This window comes from Kogia breviceps, chromosome 13, assembly GCF_026419965.1.
Source record: "Kogia breviceps isolate mKogBre1 chromosome 13, mKogBre1 haplotype 1, whole genome shotgun sequence".
Taxonomy (NCBI): Eukaryota; Metazoa; Chordata; class Mammalia; order Artiodactyla; family Physeteridae; genus Kogia; species Kogia breviceps.
The window spans coordinates 5557926-5578156 of NC_081322.1; the positions used below are offsets into that span (position 1 = coordinate 5557926).

Here is a 20231-nt window from a genome sequence, read left to right on the forward strand (position 1 = left end):
CGGAGAAGCCCAGCAACCGAAGGGCTGCCAGACAGAAGAGGAGAGAGAGGTGTTCAGCACTTCGCCAGAGGGCCGAACTAGGCCCAATACCTGGAAGTTAGAGTCAGACAAATTTCCAATAATTAGATGAAGAAGAGATCTAGCGGTAGGAGCTGTCCAACGATGGAATGGGTTGGCTTGTGAAGTTATGAAGCTCCAATTACAGGAGTTACTCAAGCAGAGGCTGAACGGCCACCTGCCTGAGATGAAGACAGATTCTAGCACCGATGTGAAGGCTAATGGCCGATGGCTTTTCCAATTCTGAGTCTGTGATTATACAAGCACCTGCGCAGTACAGTGTGGCAATGAGAAGTTCTAGCTGTGAAGTCAGGCAGCTTGGTTAAAATCCAGTCTCCGCCCCTTATAAGCTTTGTACACTTAACCTCTATAAGCCTCAGTTTGCTTATCTGAAAAAGTAAGCAAATAATAGAAGCTACTTCATAGCGGTTTTTGTGAGAATTAAATGAGATAATCCATGTAAAGGACTTAACATGGGGCCTGGCACCCAATCAAAGGTCAGTAAAGTTTAGCTTATACAGACATGTATATATGGGAGCATGTGTATAAAAAATAAATAAATATGTATATAATGTGTACAAATTTGTTTTTATATTTCTGTTTTTACTCATATTCAGTGGCAAGAAGAGTTCAATGTCCAAAGCTGAATTGTTACAGCATATTAAATGACAGCATGATGATACTAACCATAATAGTTATAATAAACATTTAAACAGTCAGCTTCTTAGCATAATCATTTCATATTAGACCTCTTTTAAATACCAGGAAATATGCAGAAACATTCATCTTTTAAACATCTGAGGTGCCAGTTTAAAACTTATAAAAGAAAACATCAACATTTTCTCAAATGAAACGACTATTAAAAATTCGGTATTTTAGCATAAGAAAGAATATCTAACAACCTGCACCTGTATTTAATATGCATTTATATGCAAATACGTGAGTGTGCCAGTGTGTGTGCGTACACACAGCTACACACACATACACTCTTACACATGCTTTCTGTTTTCAAATTATAAACTAGTAAGCCCACAGTTACTTTTAAATTACTTATTAATAAGCAAAAGGATTCCAGACATTTCTTATCAGGGTCAAGTATGTGTCTGTATTAATAGAAAATGAAGAAGAAATAACCATTGAATGTTGCATCTATATGCTAGAATCTAGAGGTGCTTCCAGATGGCAGAGAGTGAGTTATAACTTTAGATTAATTTGCCATCACTCTTTTGTCATTCTGGATAAACTCACATTTACTATTCATTGAAAAAATATTCAAGAATGGAGCTGATTGATAAAAGGAAGCCTCCACTTTAGGAAAAACTCAGGCAATGTTTTATTTCTTCACTAGGGTACTCAGTGCTTTTAGAAAGTGATAGCATGATACGTTACAGAGAGTAAAAAAAATACTTTCAATGATAGTGTTCGTATGATACAACAGTATATGTGTGGCTGTACACCCACCATCATACTGGACCTCCTGCTGACGTACCTGCTCTTAAATTCCTGCTCCATCAGCATGCACACAGAGGCCCAGGGAGTAACTTGCTCAAAGCCACACAGGAAGAAATGAAGATACACTCTGACTCTAAAACCTTTCATCTTTCTGTATTGTCTGCCATGTGGGTACATTAAGTTAACATATTTGGGCACAGATAATCGATATTAATAAATGCATTTAGCACCAAAACTCTGTTGAATCTATTTCCTGGACTCTTAAGAGCTTGGTGTCAGAAGGGATGATGCACTCTGTCACCCAAAGACAGCGTCAGGAATCCAACCCAGTCTCCACGAACAGTACCATATGGAAAATGTGGTGACCTAACCATCAGTTCTTAGAAATTCCTGCCAGACACTCTATAATGTCTGCTTTTATTAATCCCAGGTCCACCCTTAAAGCAAAATAATATAAAGTCCACTTTCCCAAATCACCCTTCAAGGATCTGAAGTGAGCAATCACTGTCTCCCCTTATAAAATCCCCCAGACCCTCTCTCATAACATCGTTAACATTTAGCCTCTTTTCATTCTGGCAGCCTCTTCTGGCTGTTCTTTGACTTGTCAAAATCCCTCTCCAGTGACACTCAGCGCTAAACCTCCAATTCCGCGAAGAACGTAATCAGTTACAACCCTTGAACCTTTCTCTTAATGTCACCCAAGATGGTATTAAGTTGTTGAACTGTCGGGTCTCAGTGATGGTTCAGATGGACATAATGGAAAAACAATTAAAATCTTTTTTCCAAAGTTGCTTTTAAGCTAGATCTCTAGTTGCATAACTGATTCTGCTGAGAACCAAAAACCTGACTCGTCTCCAATGCCCGTGGGCAATCTAGCCACAGAGCAACACACCGTTCTCATGACTGTGAGCCTCTTCCGTGACCCATGATGTTCACTCTCGGACAGAAACGCCCTTCCCCAAGCCGCTGTCTGCAGACTCTCCGCTCACCCTGCACTGCCTTGTTCAGCTGCCTGGTAGGAAGTCCTCTGGATTCACCCCTCCTTCCTTCCTCACCCTGGGCTACCCTCTGCTCCTTTGCCTGCATTCCCACAGCACTCTGGAAACACAGAAGCTTGTTCTTACCGCAAGGTAGGATCAACAGCCATCGGGGGGCCCCGCTCCCCTACTAGAGCAGAGAGGGAGCTCGTCAGACGTGTGGACTCTGCCCTCGTGTATTGTTTCCAGCGCTGGGCTCGCTGGGACAATCACGCCACGCTGTACGTGAATAACTACAGAAAGGGTTAGAAGTGGAACAGTTCACAGGAAGGAGAGCTAAGACAGGAGAAGTTCAGGAGACTTAGCTACACGGAACTGAGGGCCTGCTTGGATATATGGACAAAGGAAAAGATGTCGGCAGAGGGGAGAAAGCCTGGAGCATGAAACATGAGGAAGCATGAAGGCTGGAGCATGAAGCCTCAAAGGGAAATATAAACACCTCTTGGACACCTCTGCACACCAGACAACACACATTCACTTTACAGCCAGTACCTCGTGTAATGACCTCAGTTAATAATTCTGTGATTGCATAAACAACAAGGTCCTACTGTATAGCAGAGGGAACTATATTCAATATCCTCTGATAAACCATAATGGAAAAGAATATATGTATAACTGAATCGCTTTGCTGTATGGCAGAAGTTAACACAACAGTGTAAATCAACTCTACTTCAATAAAATTAAAAAAAATAATTCTGTGATGTAGAATTTAGTATCACTTTTTGGAGCTATGGAAATTGAAGTTCAGAGGGTAGCTTTCTCAAGGATATCCGGTTAACAAATGGTAGAACTGGACTTTTAAATATTTCTCTCTCGGCACGCACTCTTTCTACAACGCAGTTCTGGATAGCACTGGGCCTCCCTGGACTGCGCTGTGTTCCTGCATCTACCTTCACACGCATCTTAGCTTATCACCACAGCAACACACACACACACACACACACACTGACAGGCCCACTAACTCCATAAGCACTGCTAGATAAGGGATTTTTACCCCCAAAGACAGCCCAGTGAGACAGGAAAGAGCAACACTGCATATTAATCAACTCTAAAACACCCCATCAGAAATAATTTCAAATCTGTCTTCGAGAGGCAAGGATAACATAGGGAATAGGAGAGCAGGTTCAGGAGCCAGGCTTCCTAGCTCTGTCCTGTACGAGCTGTGTGACCTCAGATAGGTTACACAACCTCTCTGTGCCTCAGTTTGCACATCTGTAAAAAGGGGCTCCAAAGAGTACTCAACTTACAGTTACTGAGGAGATGAAATGAGTTAAGGCACATGACCCTATGAACTCTGTTGGGCACACAGGAAACACTCAATTCAACGCTTGGTCCACCCGAGACTAGTATGTGGCCATGAGTCAATCCCAGGCCTACTGTCTCCAAAGCCTGTGCCTCTGCATGGCGTAAATCTAGTAAGAGCTCAAGGAAAGAGATGCGTGTGAACCGATGTGAACAGGAGACGAACAGACCTCTGGAGCCAGTGTGGAAGATCCGAAGGATGAGTAGGACTCAGAAAGGCAAAGAGGAGGCAAAAGAGCACCCCAGATGGGGTGAACAGTACAATCAGCCAGCCGATAATGGCATATATGCATATATGTGGGAGAGTGCATGGACCTCTTTGACTAAAGAATAAGGTATTTTAGGGAAGAAAAGGAGATAATATAGAATAGGGAAGTTGGGATCTTGAAGGTGAGTTAGAGGAGTCTGAACTTACTGCCGTGGACGGCTGGAAACAGGCATGGTCTTCTGAGCGGATGAGTGCAATGGTCCCAGTGATGTTTCCGGAAGAGCATTTTGCTGGGTAGGAAGGACTTAGGGACTGTTGACGCCCCGCAGGGAAGAAGGGATGGAAGGAGAGGCAGGCCAGGACACTAAAGTGTGCACACGGAATATGACGTGCCCTGAAAGATGTTTGTGACATGGTAGGGCTTACTGCCAGATTGGAAAGAGGGAGACAAAGCGAGGGGATACTTGAATATGACTCCAATATTAGGCCAGCAATGTGATGGACTCCAATCAGAAACTCATACTAAATTACTGGAAAGTAGAAAACATACAAAATAACGTTGATAAAATATTTACTCAGACCACTGGAACTATTCTCGGAAGCTGTTTCCTTAATTCTTTACTGAACCTTCACTTTTTAACAATGAGTGATGAAAAGGAGGTAAGCACATTAATAATTAAAGAAGCCAGCTTCCTGCCAAGTAGTTTGAATCAGTGCCTTTCTCAGTGATCTTATGCAGTAGTCACATGCTGGGAAACTGGGAAATTGTCTATTATTTATCACTAAAGATTTTTACATTAGCAACCTAGTATGAAATGTACCTTCAGGGTCTTTGAGCTGAAACATTGCTTCATTTGCTATCCGCAACGATGCTGTAGTTACTTGCCTGTTTTTGGTTTGGGGAAACTGATTTTGATGAAGAGTTTGTGGGTAATATTTGCAATTTTTAAAATCTGTTCATTATATAGATGAAATAGTGCTTAGTAACTGTCAAATAAATAGATGAATGATGGATGGTGGATACTTTTTTTTTAGTTAAAAGACAAGACAATCATAAGAGTGGATGCTTTAGGGGCCATATTTATTTAAAAAAATAATTTTTTAGAAAGCAGCGACCTTTTGAGAACTACATAAGTGTTTTGTGCACTGTCATAAAAAGGCAGATTGGCATGAGAAACTTATATTCTGCCAACTAACATATAACACCATTTATCGGTTATGCCAGGCATTGGAAATAAGGATGTCCCTTCCCTCAGGAGCTTTCTTTCTGGGGCAGGCCACTAAATAAGAAAATAAATAAAATACCAACTAATGCATAACAACTTTGGATAAAGTATAAAACAGTTCAGAAGAGAAAGAAAGTAGGTTTCTCTTACCATTGTTGCAAGACATAAAAATAAATGGGTCATAAACAATCAGCAATTACAAACCCATTTGGGGGAGGGTTGTAAAGAATCATCAGTATGTTCTGTTTGTCTTTTTAATCTTTCAAGAAAAGGCTATTCATGAAAGTAGGAGGAAGGCGTGGGAGTAGGGGCCATCAGCAAGCAGCCTCTGAAATATATTTCCCAGAAATTATGAAAGATTAAGAAAGTCACATCGCCCTCTCCAACAATCAAAATTACTTTCTAATGGGTTGTTGTCATTCTTTTATTCATCCGAATTAAACCAAAGCATACATTAAATACAAAAGGATTTATTTTCCAGAGCTCTGTCAGGGTGAAAGCCATCTAATCAAGAACGAAATGGGGAATATGAGCTCACTGAATAAATCAGAAGGAAGAATTAAAGAAGCTGACAGATATTTTGGAGGCCAGTTAAAAGATAAATTGGACTTTCATTATAAAAATTGACTTAAATGAATGATACACTTAAGAACCTACTTCAGAACATTTCCTTAAAGTCAATTTGATGATCGACCCCAAGATACTGCGTTTCAATATATTTTGGCATATTTCCAAAATGTAAGAGGCACAGTAACGGGCATATACACAGTAAATGTCCAGAAAATAAAAGGAACGAAATACTAAAAAAAAAAATCTATGAGTCTGCTGATATCTGTTCAGATTTGAAACCTAAATAAAGTTAGGCAAAACACTTTAAATACTGCCTCCAAAGCAATTAAAGGATAATTAAGGTACATTTGACACCTGAGGAAAAGCAAAAGAAAACAGAAGAGTAGACACAGCCCTAGAAAATCTATAATTTATAAACTACTTTACTCTCTTGATGGCTAACCTGTAAGGATAGATAAATCTAATAACAGGGACAAAATTAAGCCTTCCTCAAAGACATCAAAGTTCATATGACATATGATACTTAAATCAGCAGACGTGGGGCATGGAGAGGGGGGTCGGATCTGTTCCCCTTATATTTCCAGGCAAGGAATGAGGAAATGTAGATCTTCTCATAATCACTGGAGGTAGTAAGCCTCCCAGATAAAATTATCATGTTCGTGCTCACTCAGCATGATCAGACGACACACGAGAAAAGAGATTCTGTTCTAGGCACCCTGCTTTTAAACAGATAGAGCTGGAAAAGGAACTCGAAACCGGCTGTCTGAAGAACAGAGGAGTGAAATGTAAATTGGACTTGTTCCATGAAACCCCAAGGAACAGGACAAGGGCAGGGGCTGGAAGTTGTGTATACATATTCTATCAGTCATGTGTCTAAAGCTGTGTGAGAGAGCCTTAGGAGGAGTGAGTTCCCTGTTGTGGAAGGTATTCAAGCACAGAGAGAGATGACAGGGATGGGGCAGAACGCACCCAAACTCTGAACAGAAAAGTTAAATGGATCACCTTCCAGGACAACTTTCACCCTGAGATCTTGTGATTATAAGAAATAGAAGCCACAGTCGCTGACTTTGGGGGACTCAGAAGTCATTCGGTGACAGTGACATACAATAGGTGCCTTTGAAAAAAGTGTGAAGGATGCTATACCCATCAGGGTCCAGGCAGAAAGCTAATGGTACCTCAGTTTGGGTAATATGATGAAAGGCTGATAAAAGAGACCATTTCTAAAGGCGTGGGCAACCTAAGGGGGTAACCCAATGTGCTAAGGGTCAGAAATAACAGCAGTGGGCCAGGGGGATCCTTCACTTCCCCAGGGCCTAAAGGGAAGAGAGGGAGGAGGGAGAAGTTACCAGAATGGGGAGAGACAGCACAGTGAGGACAGCAGCCCCTGGCAGGAGCTGTGACTTTCCATCCTAGGACCAGCCTCATGACAGTAGAGGGACCAGGGGCTGGTGAGAAGCTGCAGGGTGGAGGGGCGGGGAGGAGATCTGCAAGGCCAAACAGAAGGCATCCAGCACAAATGCCAGCAAAGCCACAGGAAACAGAGCAGACGTGAAAGCCCTGGACTGAGGAAGAGGCTGGACCGCCTTCTCTCTCAGGTCCCTTCCAAAGAGAACAACATGCATTTTTACCGGTGGGGAGTCACAGACCTGTGTTCTTTATCATCCTTTTATAGCGCCGGCTCTTTTTCATTCTTCAGGCACCACCACCACCACCCCCGCCCCCGTGGATTTGTTTTCTGAACTAAGCACTCAACTGCAATATATTTGCTCTACCCAAAGTTGGTAGTGCCATAGAATACATGTTATAGGACCTGAAAATCTGAATATAGAACCATCTAGCCTACCTTAGTTGGGTAGTTTTCCATCTGATATCCTTGCTACTCACTCCTTTATTCAACAGATATGTTTAATGATCTCCTATCTGTCAGGTGCTGTGCTACACCTGGAGACACAACAGTCAACAAGAAAAGTCCATCACTGTCTTCTTAGAGCTTTCAGCTGACTATCAATCATTCCAATCTACAACACTCTCTGTTCAGTAAAGCAATCTCGTAAGTGCTGTGCATCAGACGTCGGCAAACTATGGCCCACAGGTCGCATCTGGGTGGCCTTGCTTCCGTCAGCCATGTTTTATTGAAACAGCCAAGTCCACTAGCCCATGTGTTGTCTATTGCTGCTTTAGTGCTACAACCTCAGAGCCGCTACAGGTAGATTGCAAAGCCTGATATGTCACTAACTGGTCCCGCACAAAAAAAGTTTGCCAACACCTGCTTTAAATAAAACCTAATGTTTTAAGGACAAACATATTAAACGATACATACTGTGGCTCATAAAACATCCCTGGGGGCCCTAGTTACAAACCAAGTCATCAGGAGGGGGTTTGGCTTCCTGCAGGGTTGCATTTCTATGGTTTTAAGTTTTGTTTCTTTTATTTTTTCTTCTTTTATTATAAAGGCAGATAACAAAAAAGTGTCATGGGGCTAATGTCTTCTATTAACAGCTAGCCTCCTTCAGATGAAGCTCACATTCTCTTACGTTATGTCTAGTCTTTTGACTGATCAGAGTTCTTCCACATCATGGAAGGCCCAGTTTTACAAAGATAACCTTTTCCCTGAATCACACCAAACAAAATTTAACAGGGGTGATTTTAGGCTCTCTTTTAAACTGAACAATAAAATTGATTGTAAAAGCACTTAGCCAACACTCAAGTGCTATATAAAGGCAAGATCATAGCAGCAATGGTACCTTCACTTCCCTGGAGAGAGAAACATGAGTGGATATGCTTATTCCCCAATCACTTGACGCAGAGAGCATTAAAATTGTAGATGTAAGAAAAAAAAAAAAAACAACCAAATAACTAGCTTTCATTGGCTGTTACCAAAAATTCCTAAGAAGAAGTGACAGGATCTGTGCTTGCTGTGGTCCCTCCAAAGGATGTTAAAAGGCTCAGTCCCAAAACCCTTTTCATCCCCTAATGGGAATCAATGTAGCATGAATAAAATTAAATGGCCATTTAGTTCATGTTTAGTCACTATAACGAAGCAATAGCTGGCTTGAGAAAGATCCTTGCCAAGCCTTGGTTCTTGAAACTTTTCCCACCCGCTAACCCACTGATAACATACATTTCAAGTGTCAAGAGAAGGGAGACTGAGCCCACTAGTGAACCAAGAACCGGGAATAAGATGATGACAGGAGACAGCACGGGTAAGGCATGGCTGATCTGGTAGCCAGGGGGGATTCTGCTAGGTACCAGCTTAAGCATTCTACCTTGAAAAAGGCTTCCTTGATACCCTCAGACCACATCAGTTCCCTTTAATACATATGCTCTTAACATTCCATACTCTTGCATCGCAATTGCAGCTGGGTAATTCCTTACTGCATTGATCGTTTGATGTCAATGGCCCTCAGGGGCAAGTGAGTTCCACTGAGCTCATGACCTACCCGTGCAGAGCAGAAATCACTACCATGAACAATCAACGAGCACTGAAAAAAAACACTAGCTGGCTGACCTGACGAATGAATGGATGGGTAAGCAAGCTGGATCCCAGGCACTCTGCTAGTATATAAGAACGCCTGGTCGTCCTGTGACATGCTCCTCAAAACTAACGGCCAATGTCTCCTGTCCTTACAGACCCTGAGCTAGGCTCTAGGAATACGCGCGAACTGCCTACCAGCTCCTGGTAGCTTCACCCTCCGCCATCTCTTCTCTGCTCTTTCCATCTCTTCTTCTGTCCTGACTTCTATCTCTCAATATATAATCACGCTCAGATTACTCCCAGCTGTAAAAAAGAAGGAAAAAAAAGCTATCCCATCACCCCCCACCCCACCCAGCTGTTGTTACTAAGGCTGAAAATGACATCATCACAGTGGCCAAACCTGACGCCTACTTATCAACTCTCATTCCACTTCTCTGCAGCCCTGACCCTAAGACCACGCCTCTATTCTTAAAACGCTTTGCTCTCTGACTTTAGTGCCACTATTCCCCCGATTCTCCTTTTATACCAAGCCTTGTCAATTCTATAACCCGACGTATCTAAAAACGTGTCTACTTTTTCCCTCAAACCATTAACACCTCTTGTCTTTATGACCGCATAAGGCTGCTGCCGGACCTCTCAGCTCCCTTCAATCCATTCTGCACAGTGAAGTCATATGTTCAGCTCAATAATGCTCCAAAGTAATTTAACTGGTTCTATTAAGTTGTGACTCTGACCCTCAGCTTCAAGTGCCTTTGGACAGCAGAGTTTAATGTACATATGACATACACAGGCCCCATGAAAGAGCTGAAGTATTCAGTCCGAGCTTCACCACAATATCCAGTGGATTTGTAACATCTTTACATACGTCAAAACATATTTAAGGTAACGTTTTCTAAATCTTAACAAGGCCTCCAAAATACCGGTTTTGGAAAGCTGGTTCCAAATACTAGTATTCCCACCATCACCCAAGAAAGAAACAATAAAACCCTCACTCAGGGTCATCAATTTGTGCACCTGACCTTCATTCCCAAATTTTACCTCTGATTTTTGTCACCTGTCTTCCATTTCCCTGCTCTTAAAGTCATCCAGATTATGCATGTTCCAAATTACAAAGGCTCTTTATTGCACTTGATCTAAAACCCTTCTAACGCAGTTAAGTCTTCACAAAGAAAAACAAGTAGAAGGGTAGATAACACAATTCTCTGCCAAGTGACTGCGTCTCATTGCAACCACATGGTACACTGTAAATCTCTCGATTTTAAGGAGAAAAAAGGCAATGCAAACAATCCCAAGAAAGTGATCAACGTGTGTGTAATTAGACACAAATATTGCTCTTGAAAAATACATCCTGCTCATGAACACAGTCTATGTTATCCTGGGTTTTTTCTACATTATGAGCATTTTGTGAATATTAAACAACGGTGTCTTTATAATTTATGGATCCCGATGGAACTCAAGTCCAAAACGTGTTTCTGCACTTCCATAATAAAAAGCCTTTCATAATTCAGTACAAACCACTTTCCCACCTTATTTCCTGCCACTTTCAACGCTGTAGTTACACTAAAATTTTTCTCCACGCTTCTTGCCTTTACTCTTACCCTCCGTTTCATCTGTAATAGGGTCCCCATCTCTGCCCCTATTTCCCAAATACCTTGTACTTAGGCCTCCGTTAAGGTGCCATCGTCTCCAGGAGGCCTCTTTGTCCCGCAGCATTTTATCTGATCCTCCTACTGCAAGCCCGCCCTGTTCCCGAATGTCTCCTATCTCTACGTCCATCTCCAGCCCAGGCCTGCGAGGTCCCTGAGCGAAGAGGCCATGAGTGTCCCATCTTTGATACCTCCGGCACTTTACACGGTTCCTCCAATACAGTGGGGGCTCATTAAACGACCCACCAATGGTCTCCAAGCACAAGCCTCTCCTTCCCCAGGAAGGAGCCATCTTGGTGGTCAAGCCAGGCTCGAACCCGCCCGGAAGTTGGAACACACCTCAGAAACCCACCAACTTGGGGGCCCAGGCCTGAGTCTAACGCCAGAAGCTCCAGCGCACAGGCGATCGACTTGATTAGGTAGAGAGAGACACCCACGGTATGTGCTGAGCTCCCCGCGGCTCTGTGAACAGCGCGAACTCCGGTGGGAACCCACGCCACGCGCCAGAGGTGAGAGGTGCCTCCCCACCTACCTTCTTGGCTCCCGCAGAGAAGGGAGGGCACCCCCGGCGGGGAGCCGGTGCAGGCGGGGAGAGGGGCGCGGGGGCGAGAGCTCTGCGCCATTCCCGGGCGGCGGCTCCCCGGCCGGACTGAGAACGCCGCCCGGCGCCGGCTTCCGCCCTCCGGCGGCAGGCGGGGAGGGCCTGGCCACGCGCCCCACAAGGCCCCGCGGCGCGCTCGCCCGTCGGCGCCGGGGCTGCGGGTGCGAGGGGCCGGTTCGCGGCAGAGAGCGCGCCTCCTGCGGGGTGGGAGCAGGCCCGCCCGGCCGAGGGCCCCGCGCTGCGAAGGCAAGGGAAGAGGAAAAGCCAGGCGCTTTCCCCAGGAGGGCGCCCCCTCGGCTTTATAGCCGGAAGGGGAACTCGGAGCCTCAAAGGAAGGCCAGAAAAAGAAGGAAAACGTCCTCTGCGAGATTTCTGGAAAGAGGTACAATGCTTCCACTGGGGGGCGGGGGAACTTCGACGACTGAAGACAGCATGAATTCTGAAACGACTTTTCTTTTTTCAGAAGTGAAATTAACCTTGGATTTCTTCCCCTCAAAATGTGATTATTATAGAGTGATTTTGCTCGCTTTTCACCTTTCACATCGTATTTTTTATCTATATTGTCTTTTTTTTTTTTTCTTGCCTTTCGTCGTTCAAAAATTCTTATCCTGAGGACAGATTCTCCGTAGGCTTCTATAGTGTTACCCACTTGCTTGCTATTGGGTGGAAGTCTCCGCATATAGTTATAGAATAAAATACAGAGCATGTCTACGTGAAGATCTGTTTGGCTTATTTTACTAAATGGATGAACCTTCTTTATTAAGACATCCATTTGCAGCCGATCCATTATTGAAAATGTCTTTAAAATGTAAATTTCTTTAAAATATTTGCATTATTTTAAAAAATAAAATTGTGAAAATGGTAGTAAACTGTTCTATCAAGAAACAGAGAAACTTCCTCAGTAATTTGAGGGCCAACACCCATGTACACAGGAGAAAATTATTAGCTCTGGATTCAATTCAGTAGTTCAAGAAACATTTATTATGTTAGGTCCTAAGTATAAATAAGAAAATCCTTGTTCTGAGTGATCTCACCATGTAGTAAGGGAGCCAGATTTTACAGTCAGGGTAATGACTAGCAAACACCTAACACATTTTAATCCTCACAGAATGTTTAGAGGTCACAAGTACTGTTTTCCAGTCTTATTTTACAAGGAGGAAACTGAAACTAAAATTTAGATTGGTTCACTCATCCAAGGACATTCAGTTAATAGATGGTGGAGCTGGACTCCCACCTCACTCCCTCTTACTACAGTGCGTGAACTTAATCCCTTCACTCTAGCACATCCAGGAAGTCAGATCACTCTCTAGCTGCTGCCCTTTAATTTCAGCCCCTATACAGAGTGTTCCATCTGCTAGAATCTTAATATTCTCAGTGGTGTCTGAGGCAGCAAGCTCTACAATGCTTTTAACCGTTCGTCAGACTTCTTGGACCTAAATCTCTTGGTTAGGCTTCTACCTGATCACCTTCACACCTGCTTTAATTTCATATCCACATTTGTCAACACTCACTATTCCATCGCCCACATTTTCTTCAGGTTGATCTAACAGCATAACATAATTTTCAGCAGATTATGATCTCATGATCATTAGAATTAATATCCCACAGAATCCTACATAGCATTATCTTTAATAGTTCAGTTACTCTTAACGCAAAATTAGTCATTTGTTCTGTGGTGTATATAATTATTAGCACAGTCCAGATGTCATCTTGCAACTTTTCCCCTTTTTTTTTTGTCAATATGGTTGTTATCTTTGCTTTAAGAAGAGTAAAATCCATAAAAGTTTCCAAGTGTTTAGCACCAGTAAGCTACATCAGATGCATGAAAAAATAAAAAGTATGTTATTTAAAAGCACTTAATTTTGAATCTCAAAGTTTAGGATTCTAGAAAAGAGGAAAAATTGAGAACAAGGCTGAGGAAAGGAAGCTTTTGTATCTATGAATTGCATCTCTTTTCAATCTACCTAAAATGACATACTGTAAAGATAATTATTCCCCAAATTAAAGTATGCTACCCTACCTAACTATTTATATTTGAGAAGAATTTTTAAAGTATTTTTAAAGAGATTTTTATTTAGGATTTATAGAGAATCTTTGGTTTTAAAAGAAACATACCAAAAACCAAAAATCTATTTGTAAAGTGAATAATTTTTTTATGTGAAAACTATTTCCTAATTTATGTGATTGTAAACTCAATTTTTAGCATATTTTATCTTCTCAGAGCAGCACATTAGTGAATTTTTGTGCTTTTTTTAGATGAAAAGTTTCACAGTTTTGTCACTTTAAATAATGAAAAGATACACAAAATAAATTAGACTAATCCACCAGAATTCTAAACAGGACAGAAGGCGTTTTAGGTCTGTTAGGAAATAAAGGTACTCTATTAAGTATTCAAGTAAAAAAGAAACTTGGGCTCATCTTGGAAATCACTTAGGTATGTTAACAATTTGGAAAAGGGGTTTTAGAGGCACTATATATAGAAAGCGTTCTGGGGAGATGAAAGAGAGCTTGCAGAAGTGCAGATTGCTCAGTTGCTGCCGGTTCATTGTGATTTTCTGAAAGACACGCTAACAAAGAATGTTAAGGCAAAATAGGTGCTATGAAAAAAATGTACTTTCAAAGCATTAATTTTATATAAAAGAAATATAGGAATTAGGCAGAAATATCAAGAAACACTCAGAATGAATTCTGGTAAGGTCAACCATTAAAAATGCAAACAAAATTAATTTAGTAATGGTAACATTTTAAAGTGACAATAATTTGGTCTCATTTAATAACAGAAGTTATTCATCTGTGTCAAACAGCCTGGATAAAATACTATGTTAAAGAAAGGAACATTAAGATTATCTGAAAAAAGTCATACTCAGGGAAGAAAAAATGCACAGCAGTGGCAAATCTAGTGGAAGAGTGTGGATCTGACCATGGAGATGCCACAGTAAGAAATGAAAACCGTCTGAGTCAGAAAGATAGGTATTAAAAATACTGAGGAATAGAGAAAAGCGCATCTCATATTGTTTTATCTAACAATACATCTGTTTTATCCTTAATTGAGATGAATTTGTCTTTTTTTTTTCTTTGAACATTGATAGGAGGCATCGAGTGTAGTGATTATGGGCATAGCTCTGAACTAAGACTGCCTGGTTTCAGCTCCTAGTTTTACCTCTTAGTAGCAAGTGACACAGGATAAATTGCTTGACTTTTAAGATTTCAATTCCCTAATCTATAAAATGGAGATGATGACAATTGCACTCATAGTAAATGATATAATTTATACATAACAGTTCAGTCTGTCGACTGAAAAAAATGCACAGTCTAAAAGCTGAGAGTTATGTATTATTCCGTGGACAAAACTGAGGACTTAAGCCCGGGACACGGCATCTCAGATAGCTCTGAGGGACTGCTCTGAAGAGGCAAGTGTCCGGTGAAGGGGAGCCAGGATACATAGGAGTTTTTGCAACAAACACCAGGTAGTCAGAACATCAAAAGATTACTGCTAATTAAGGAGAAACAGACATCTCAAGTTAAGAAATTTAGTGCTTTTCTATGTATGGGAAGATGCAAGAGTTGGGGCTCTCTGAAATCACTCCTTTGATATGCGTCTCAGCTGTCTGGGGCCAGTATCCTGTGCTTTCTCACCCTGAGTCTCCTCGGGGTGCACTGTTGTCGGGGTGCCTGCAGCAGCTGACCGCTAGATAGGGGGGCATCCTGCCTCCACCCTGAGTTCCCTCAGGGCTCACCATCAGGGCGGCTGTAACGTGATGGCTTGATGGCTGCAACATCCTTTGCTTACGGATATAGCAGGCTATATTTTTCATTCACAAGTCTTTAGCACACACTAAGTTTTACATAAATATTAGCTATTATTACTACCTGAATTCTGACCTCCCTTGCATACTGATTTTTTTTTAGCAACTCAAATATAAAAGTAAATAGATTACTGTAGTTCATATTGCTGTGTTTCTCTGACCATTAGCAAAGGAGTATAGCTACTACTATCCATAAGAAAACCCTCAACTGCTTTTATCCCCAGGAACAAGAATTCGTAAGTAAATTTGGGTCTCCTAACAGAACACAAATTTTCCAATAAACTTTTCCCAAACACTTTCCTATGCACTGAGCCTCCCAAAATCACATAGAAAACCACTGTCTTTGAGCACATCTTTTAAAATAAGGTTTATTATAGAAAGGTGCGATAGAAATTGAAAAGATATTCCAACCAGCCAAAGTAACCTTCTTCATAGTGTCAACTAAAAAATTATTCACAACCTAAAAGTTGAGAGTTATGTTTTATTTGGCGGAAATTTTTAGGACTTCGAGCCCAGGAGGCAGCATCTCAAGTAACCCTGAGAGAGCTGCTCCTACCGAGGAGGTGAATGGGAACCAGATGATAAAGAAGTTTTGCAACAAAGGGCAGGTCTTCCGAACGTCAGAAGATTATTGTTAATTTAAAAAACCTGGTATGTCAAGTTAAGGAATTTAGCGCTTTTCTCTGTTTGGGAAGATGCAAGTGTCTGGGCTCACTGAAATCATTCCTTTCATAGGCATCTCCGCTATCTGGGGCCTGTATCCTGTATTTTCACATCCTGAGTTTCTTCAGGGCTCAACATAGGGAGTAGCTGCCGTCTGATGGCTGCTAGATGGCAGGTATTCTTTCCTTCCTGAGTTTCCTCAGGGCTCCCTGGCTTACGTTGGAGGGCTGCAATCACTGATGACTGTGACATCCTTTGTTTCCTGATACTGGCAGGCAATATTCCATTTATCAATAGTGTCCTTAAAATGTAAAATTTAAAGAGCTGTGTAAAGATTATCCAAAATCCAGTTTTTATTCAAAGGGAAGTTTACATAACCAACAGTATCAAATTTTTTATATGACATGCAGCCCAAGAGAAGAGAAAGAATCTACACAGTTATGATGTGTTGAAGACAAATTGTACACATTATTTTCTGCTTCGACTTCTGTCTTTTGAGTGTTTATTTGGGTACAGACCTCAGCCAAGGCTGTTTAAGCTGCACATCTGGAATGTGCACGCACTAACAAGTAACCACAATATCTATTGTTTATTGATGCTTCCCTCTTTGCTGAGGTCTTTGCATGCCTCTTCTCATGTAAAGCTCACCACAACTCTAGGAGATAAGTATTCCTATTTTCTTTTGCCTCCATTAACAAATCACAGAAGGTGAGGAACATTCACAAAGTCACCCAAGCATTTTAAGTAGCAAAACCGAGGCTCCAACCCATTTCAGACACTCCGAGTAGTCACTTTCAGCCTCAGGTTTATTTCTTCCAGCTAAAGCAAATACCCCTCAAGCTCCTCCCCAACCCGTCCCTCCCTGTACCACACACACACACATAACTCACACACACACTGAGATTTGTCGACTTTTGTCTATCTTCAAAGACTTAGTTCAGGCCAGGATTTCTGATGATGCACCTTCAGTGCCAAGTGAACCACAGTTGTATCTCCTGACAAACTGAGACTAACTGTACCCTAAAATCATATTCCTTTGTATTCTACTAGTTAGCCAGCAAATGATCTTGTATAAAGGGTTATTCATTTGATTCTAATGGTATTGCCTTATTACATCAGAAGGAATTTGTGTCACAAATGGTGACAGACATTTTCTACTTAAAGCAATAAACATCTGTTATTCCTATTGCTAACTTGGAGCCAGAAACATGCAGTTTCTACTTTCACTGTTGACGGGATCTGTGATATCCTGAAACAGACAGTGGATTGAGAGAGCACCTGGGATTTCATCTGTATTCTGCCATTTATTGCACTGTGACCCTGGGAAAATCTCTTTACCTCTCTGTAAAAGGAAGGACTTGGGCAAGATGACCTCAGAAATTCCTCTCAGCCCTGAAGTTGTAATTGTGTCCAGACCATATTATTAATTTTCAATTTCTGAAATTGTCATTTATCCTTCTGCATAACCTCCACATTTCCCACCATTTTTCTAGAAAAAAGAAAAAGTATTTCTGCACTCCCTGTTTAAAAAAATGTCACATATGACCTTATTAAGAAAAAATGGATACATGTGTAATACGGATTGTGTATAGAATTTAAGTACGTTCAATTTGTTACTAATCTTCAAGTGTTTGGTATATCGCTTCCAAGAATCAGGCTGCCTTAGCTGCTCCTGGAATATATAACTTGCCAGGGGGCCTTGGAGAGACTGAAAACCCTGTATTCATTCCTTGGTGGCCCGTGCTGGTTAGGCTCCTATGAGGTGCCATGCAAAACACTGGGCAAAGAATGTAGAAATTGCCATTAAGGAACTCACAGTGTCTCCGGGACGCAGACAGTTAACAAACATCACAGGGCAGCACGTGTTTTAATGATGGCCAACACTGGATGCTATGGGAAATATGGGAACAGACACCAGACTTACTTAGGGGAGGGAGTTAGGAGTGGCTTTTTAGAAGACGTGATGTCAAAGGTGAATTCTGATAAGATGAGTAAAGTTATGACAAGGGAGGATAAACAGTGTTTTGGGAGAAAAGTGCCCGGTCTCAGATCCCAGGACTAATGGAGTCTGGTATACCAGGATGTGTATCAAAGTAGATCTACTGGTAATTTTTAATTGCTTCCTCTTTAAAACAAACAAAAACACTTTCCAGTTAATATCCCTGATGTACATTATCAAAATGAACTGAGCTGTGCTGGTAGATTAGTAACAACTGAATATTTGTTTTCTTACCTCTATATACTACTTAACTCCCTGCTGGAAAAGCTGTCTCCAGTTGTTTATTGTGAAAAGACCTTTGGCCTTTTGTATGCTCTTCAGAAATTATAGTATTTTTACTTATTCTATTCTTACCTGTCCTTCCAAGTTGTACTCCTCAGGCTGAAAATCAATAGCTTTTGTTCACAAATAATCATTCATTTTAAGAGTTAAAACTGAAGATCTGATACTGTATCTTGAGATAACAAAAGCTCTTTGTCCTCAGTGATTTCACTATTTGATTATCTTTTAGACATGCTATGCTTTTGAGGATTACTTTCTATACCATCTAATGCCTCGTCCAGATAAATTTTAAAATCCCAGCTGGAGGTGAGTGTTTGCCTGCACGGTAGACTCACAAGAGGCTTATCGTCTCCATCCTTTTCTTACTCTAGCTTCAATCCATCCTCAAGCAAATCCTCTCCTTTTGTTTGTCTCTTGGTTTGATGGGACAGATGCAGCAACAGCAAGAAAATGTATTTGGAAGAGCTAAAACTTGATTTATAAATTGTCCTGTGCTAACACTTCATAGAGTCGCCATGTCTTTGTGCATTAGGTAAAGAAGCCTCTGCCATCCGTAATGGTCTCTTCCAGTTCTGAGTGACGTGGGGTACGAACGAGCCTTGGCTGTGATCCCTGTTTTACATCTTTACTCCAGCATCTCTAGAGGTGAGAGGGGTAAACCATACAAAAATGTTCATTAAAATCTTTATGCATGTGTCTTAGAATTAAGAAGGAGTAAGAATATTCTGGAAGCTACTTTTAAAATCAAATCTGTGCAAATATTAATATGTCAATGTGCTGCTTCAAGTAAGAGTTCTGTCTTTCAAAAATGCCTAATTTCCATTCAAAATATTCTGACGAAGTAAAATGGAGTGATTCCCAATATAAAGTAATAAAGTCCTTCAGGTTTTTTAATAAAAAAGTAAGAGGAAATGACAGTGGCGGTTGAAGAGGATGGTAAGAGAAAGTTATGATATTAACAACTCTTTTATTCTGTGTTCATTATGTTAATTCTCGTCCAAATATATTTAAGATATGACTAATAGGAGAGAAATGCTTTAAGAGAACAGTAAGGGAAATATGGAAAATGCTTCTTGAAATTCAATCCTGCTTTAAGCTTGAGGCACATAGATCTTCTATCCAATTAAGTGTTCATTCCCGTAAATGAGTTAAGAGTTTCAAAAGTACTGGAGCTTTTCAGCACTGTGGTTAAAAGTGCAAATTCTAGAGTCAGACAACTTCAACTCCAATGCCAGCTTTTCTACTTACTGGCTGTATCACCTTAAAAACCTAGCTTTTCCACCTCTCAGTTTTCATATCTATAAAATGAAGATGATAATAGGTTTATTGTGAAAATTAAAAGATACTTAATTCACTTGAAGCACATAGCAAAGAGTCTGGCACACAGAAAATGTCCAGTATGTTAACTATTATAAGCAGATAAATAAGGCTTGTTAATATCTTTACTATGCTCAAGATTGCCTACAGAGTGATTATGGTGCTTGTTCAGTAGAGCCATCAGTGGCATGTGAGTATGTGTCAGGGTGAATGTATGTGAACCAGCGGAGCTGGTAGGTAATATCATCCCTATTTGCAGGCCATCTATGATATTCATCTTAATTTTGCTGGGCAACACATTTGATTGTGATTTTTGTTTATTATGTCCACAAACCCAACTTATTTTAGAAATTTGGATTTGAAATATTATTTCTAAATGTCGAACAGAACAACAGAAGAGAAATTAGGTACAAATGTTCTGTACTTCAAAAATTATCGCCAGAGGCATATTACAACTACAAGCAGAAAAATTGCTGTATTAACTATTCATAACACATTAAGGTTATATATCACCTAAGTAGCTAATTAATTTACTTAATCAATCTAAAATACAGAGATTATTAACGGTGAAATATGGTTATATAACTAGT

General features: G+C 41.0%; 1 protein-coding gene and 1 long non-coding RNA gene across 6 annotated transcripts in view; one reads left to right on the plus strand and one right to left on the minus strand.

The window, feature by feature from the left end:
- The window catches only part of MEI4 (meiotic double-stranded break formation protein 4), a 241143-nt gene extending 229284 nt beyond the window's left edge, over positions 1–11859 (minus strand). For 3 of the 4 annotated variants that reach the window (XM_067011282.1, XM_067011284.1, XM_067011283.1), the window contains exon 1: positions 11506–11684. In XM_067011282.1, coding sequence (XP_066867383.1) covers positions 11506–11596 — 91 coding nt within the window. In that variant the 5' untranslated portion in view covers positions 11597–11684. Of the gene's footprint in view, positions 1–11505 lie in introns of all 4 variants that reach the window. The other variant, XM_067011285.1, reaches the window with a different exon arrangement.
- The window catches only part of LOC136792417 (uncharacterized), a 342612-nt gene continuing 334097 nt past the window's right edge, over positions 11717–20231 (plus strand). Inside the window, exons 1-2 of one of the 2 annotated variants that reach the window (XR_010836188.1) lie at positions 11717–11956; positions 18857–18969. This is a non-coding gene — a long non-coding RNA (uncharacterized lncRNA). The remainder of the gene's footprint in view (positions 11957–18856; positions 18970–20231) is intronic. The other variant, XR_010836189.1, reaches the window with a different exon arrangement.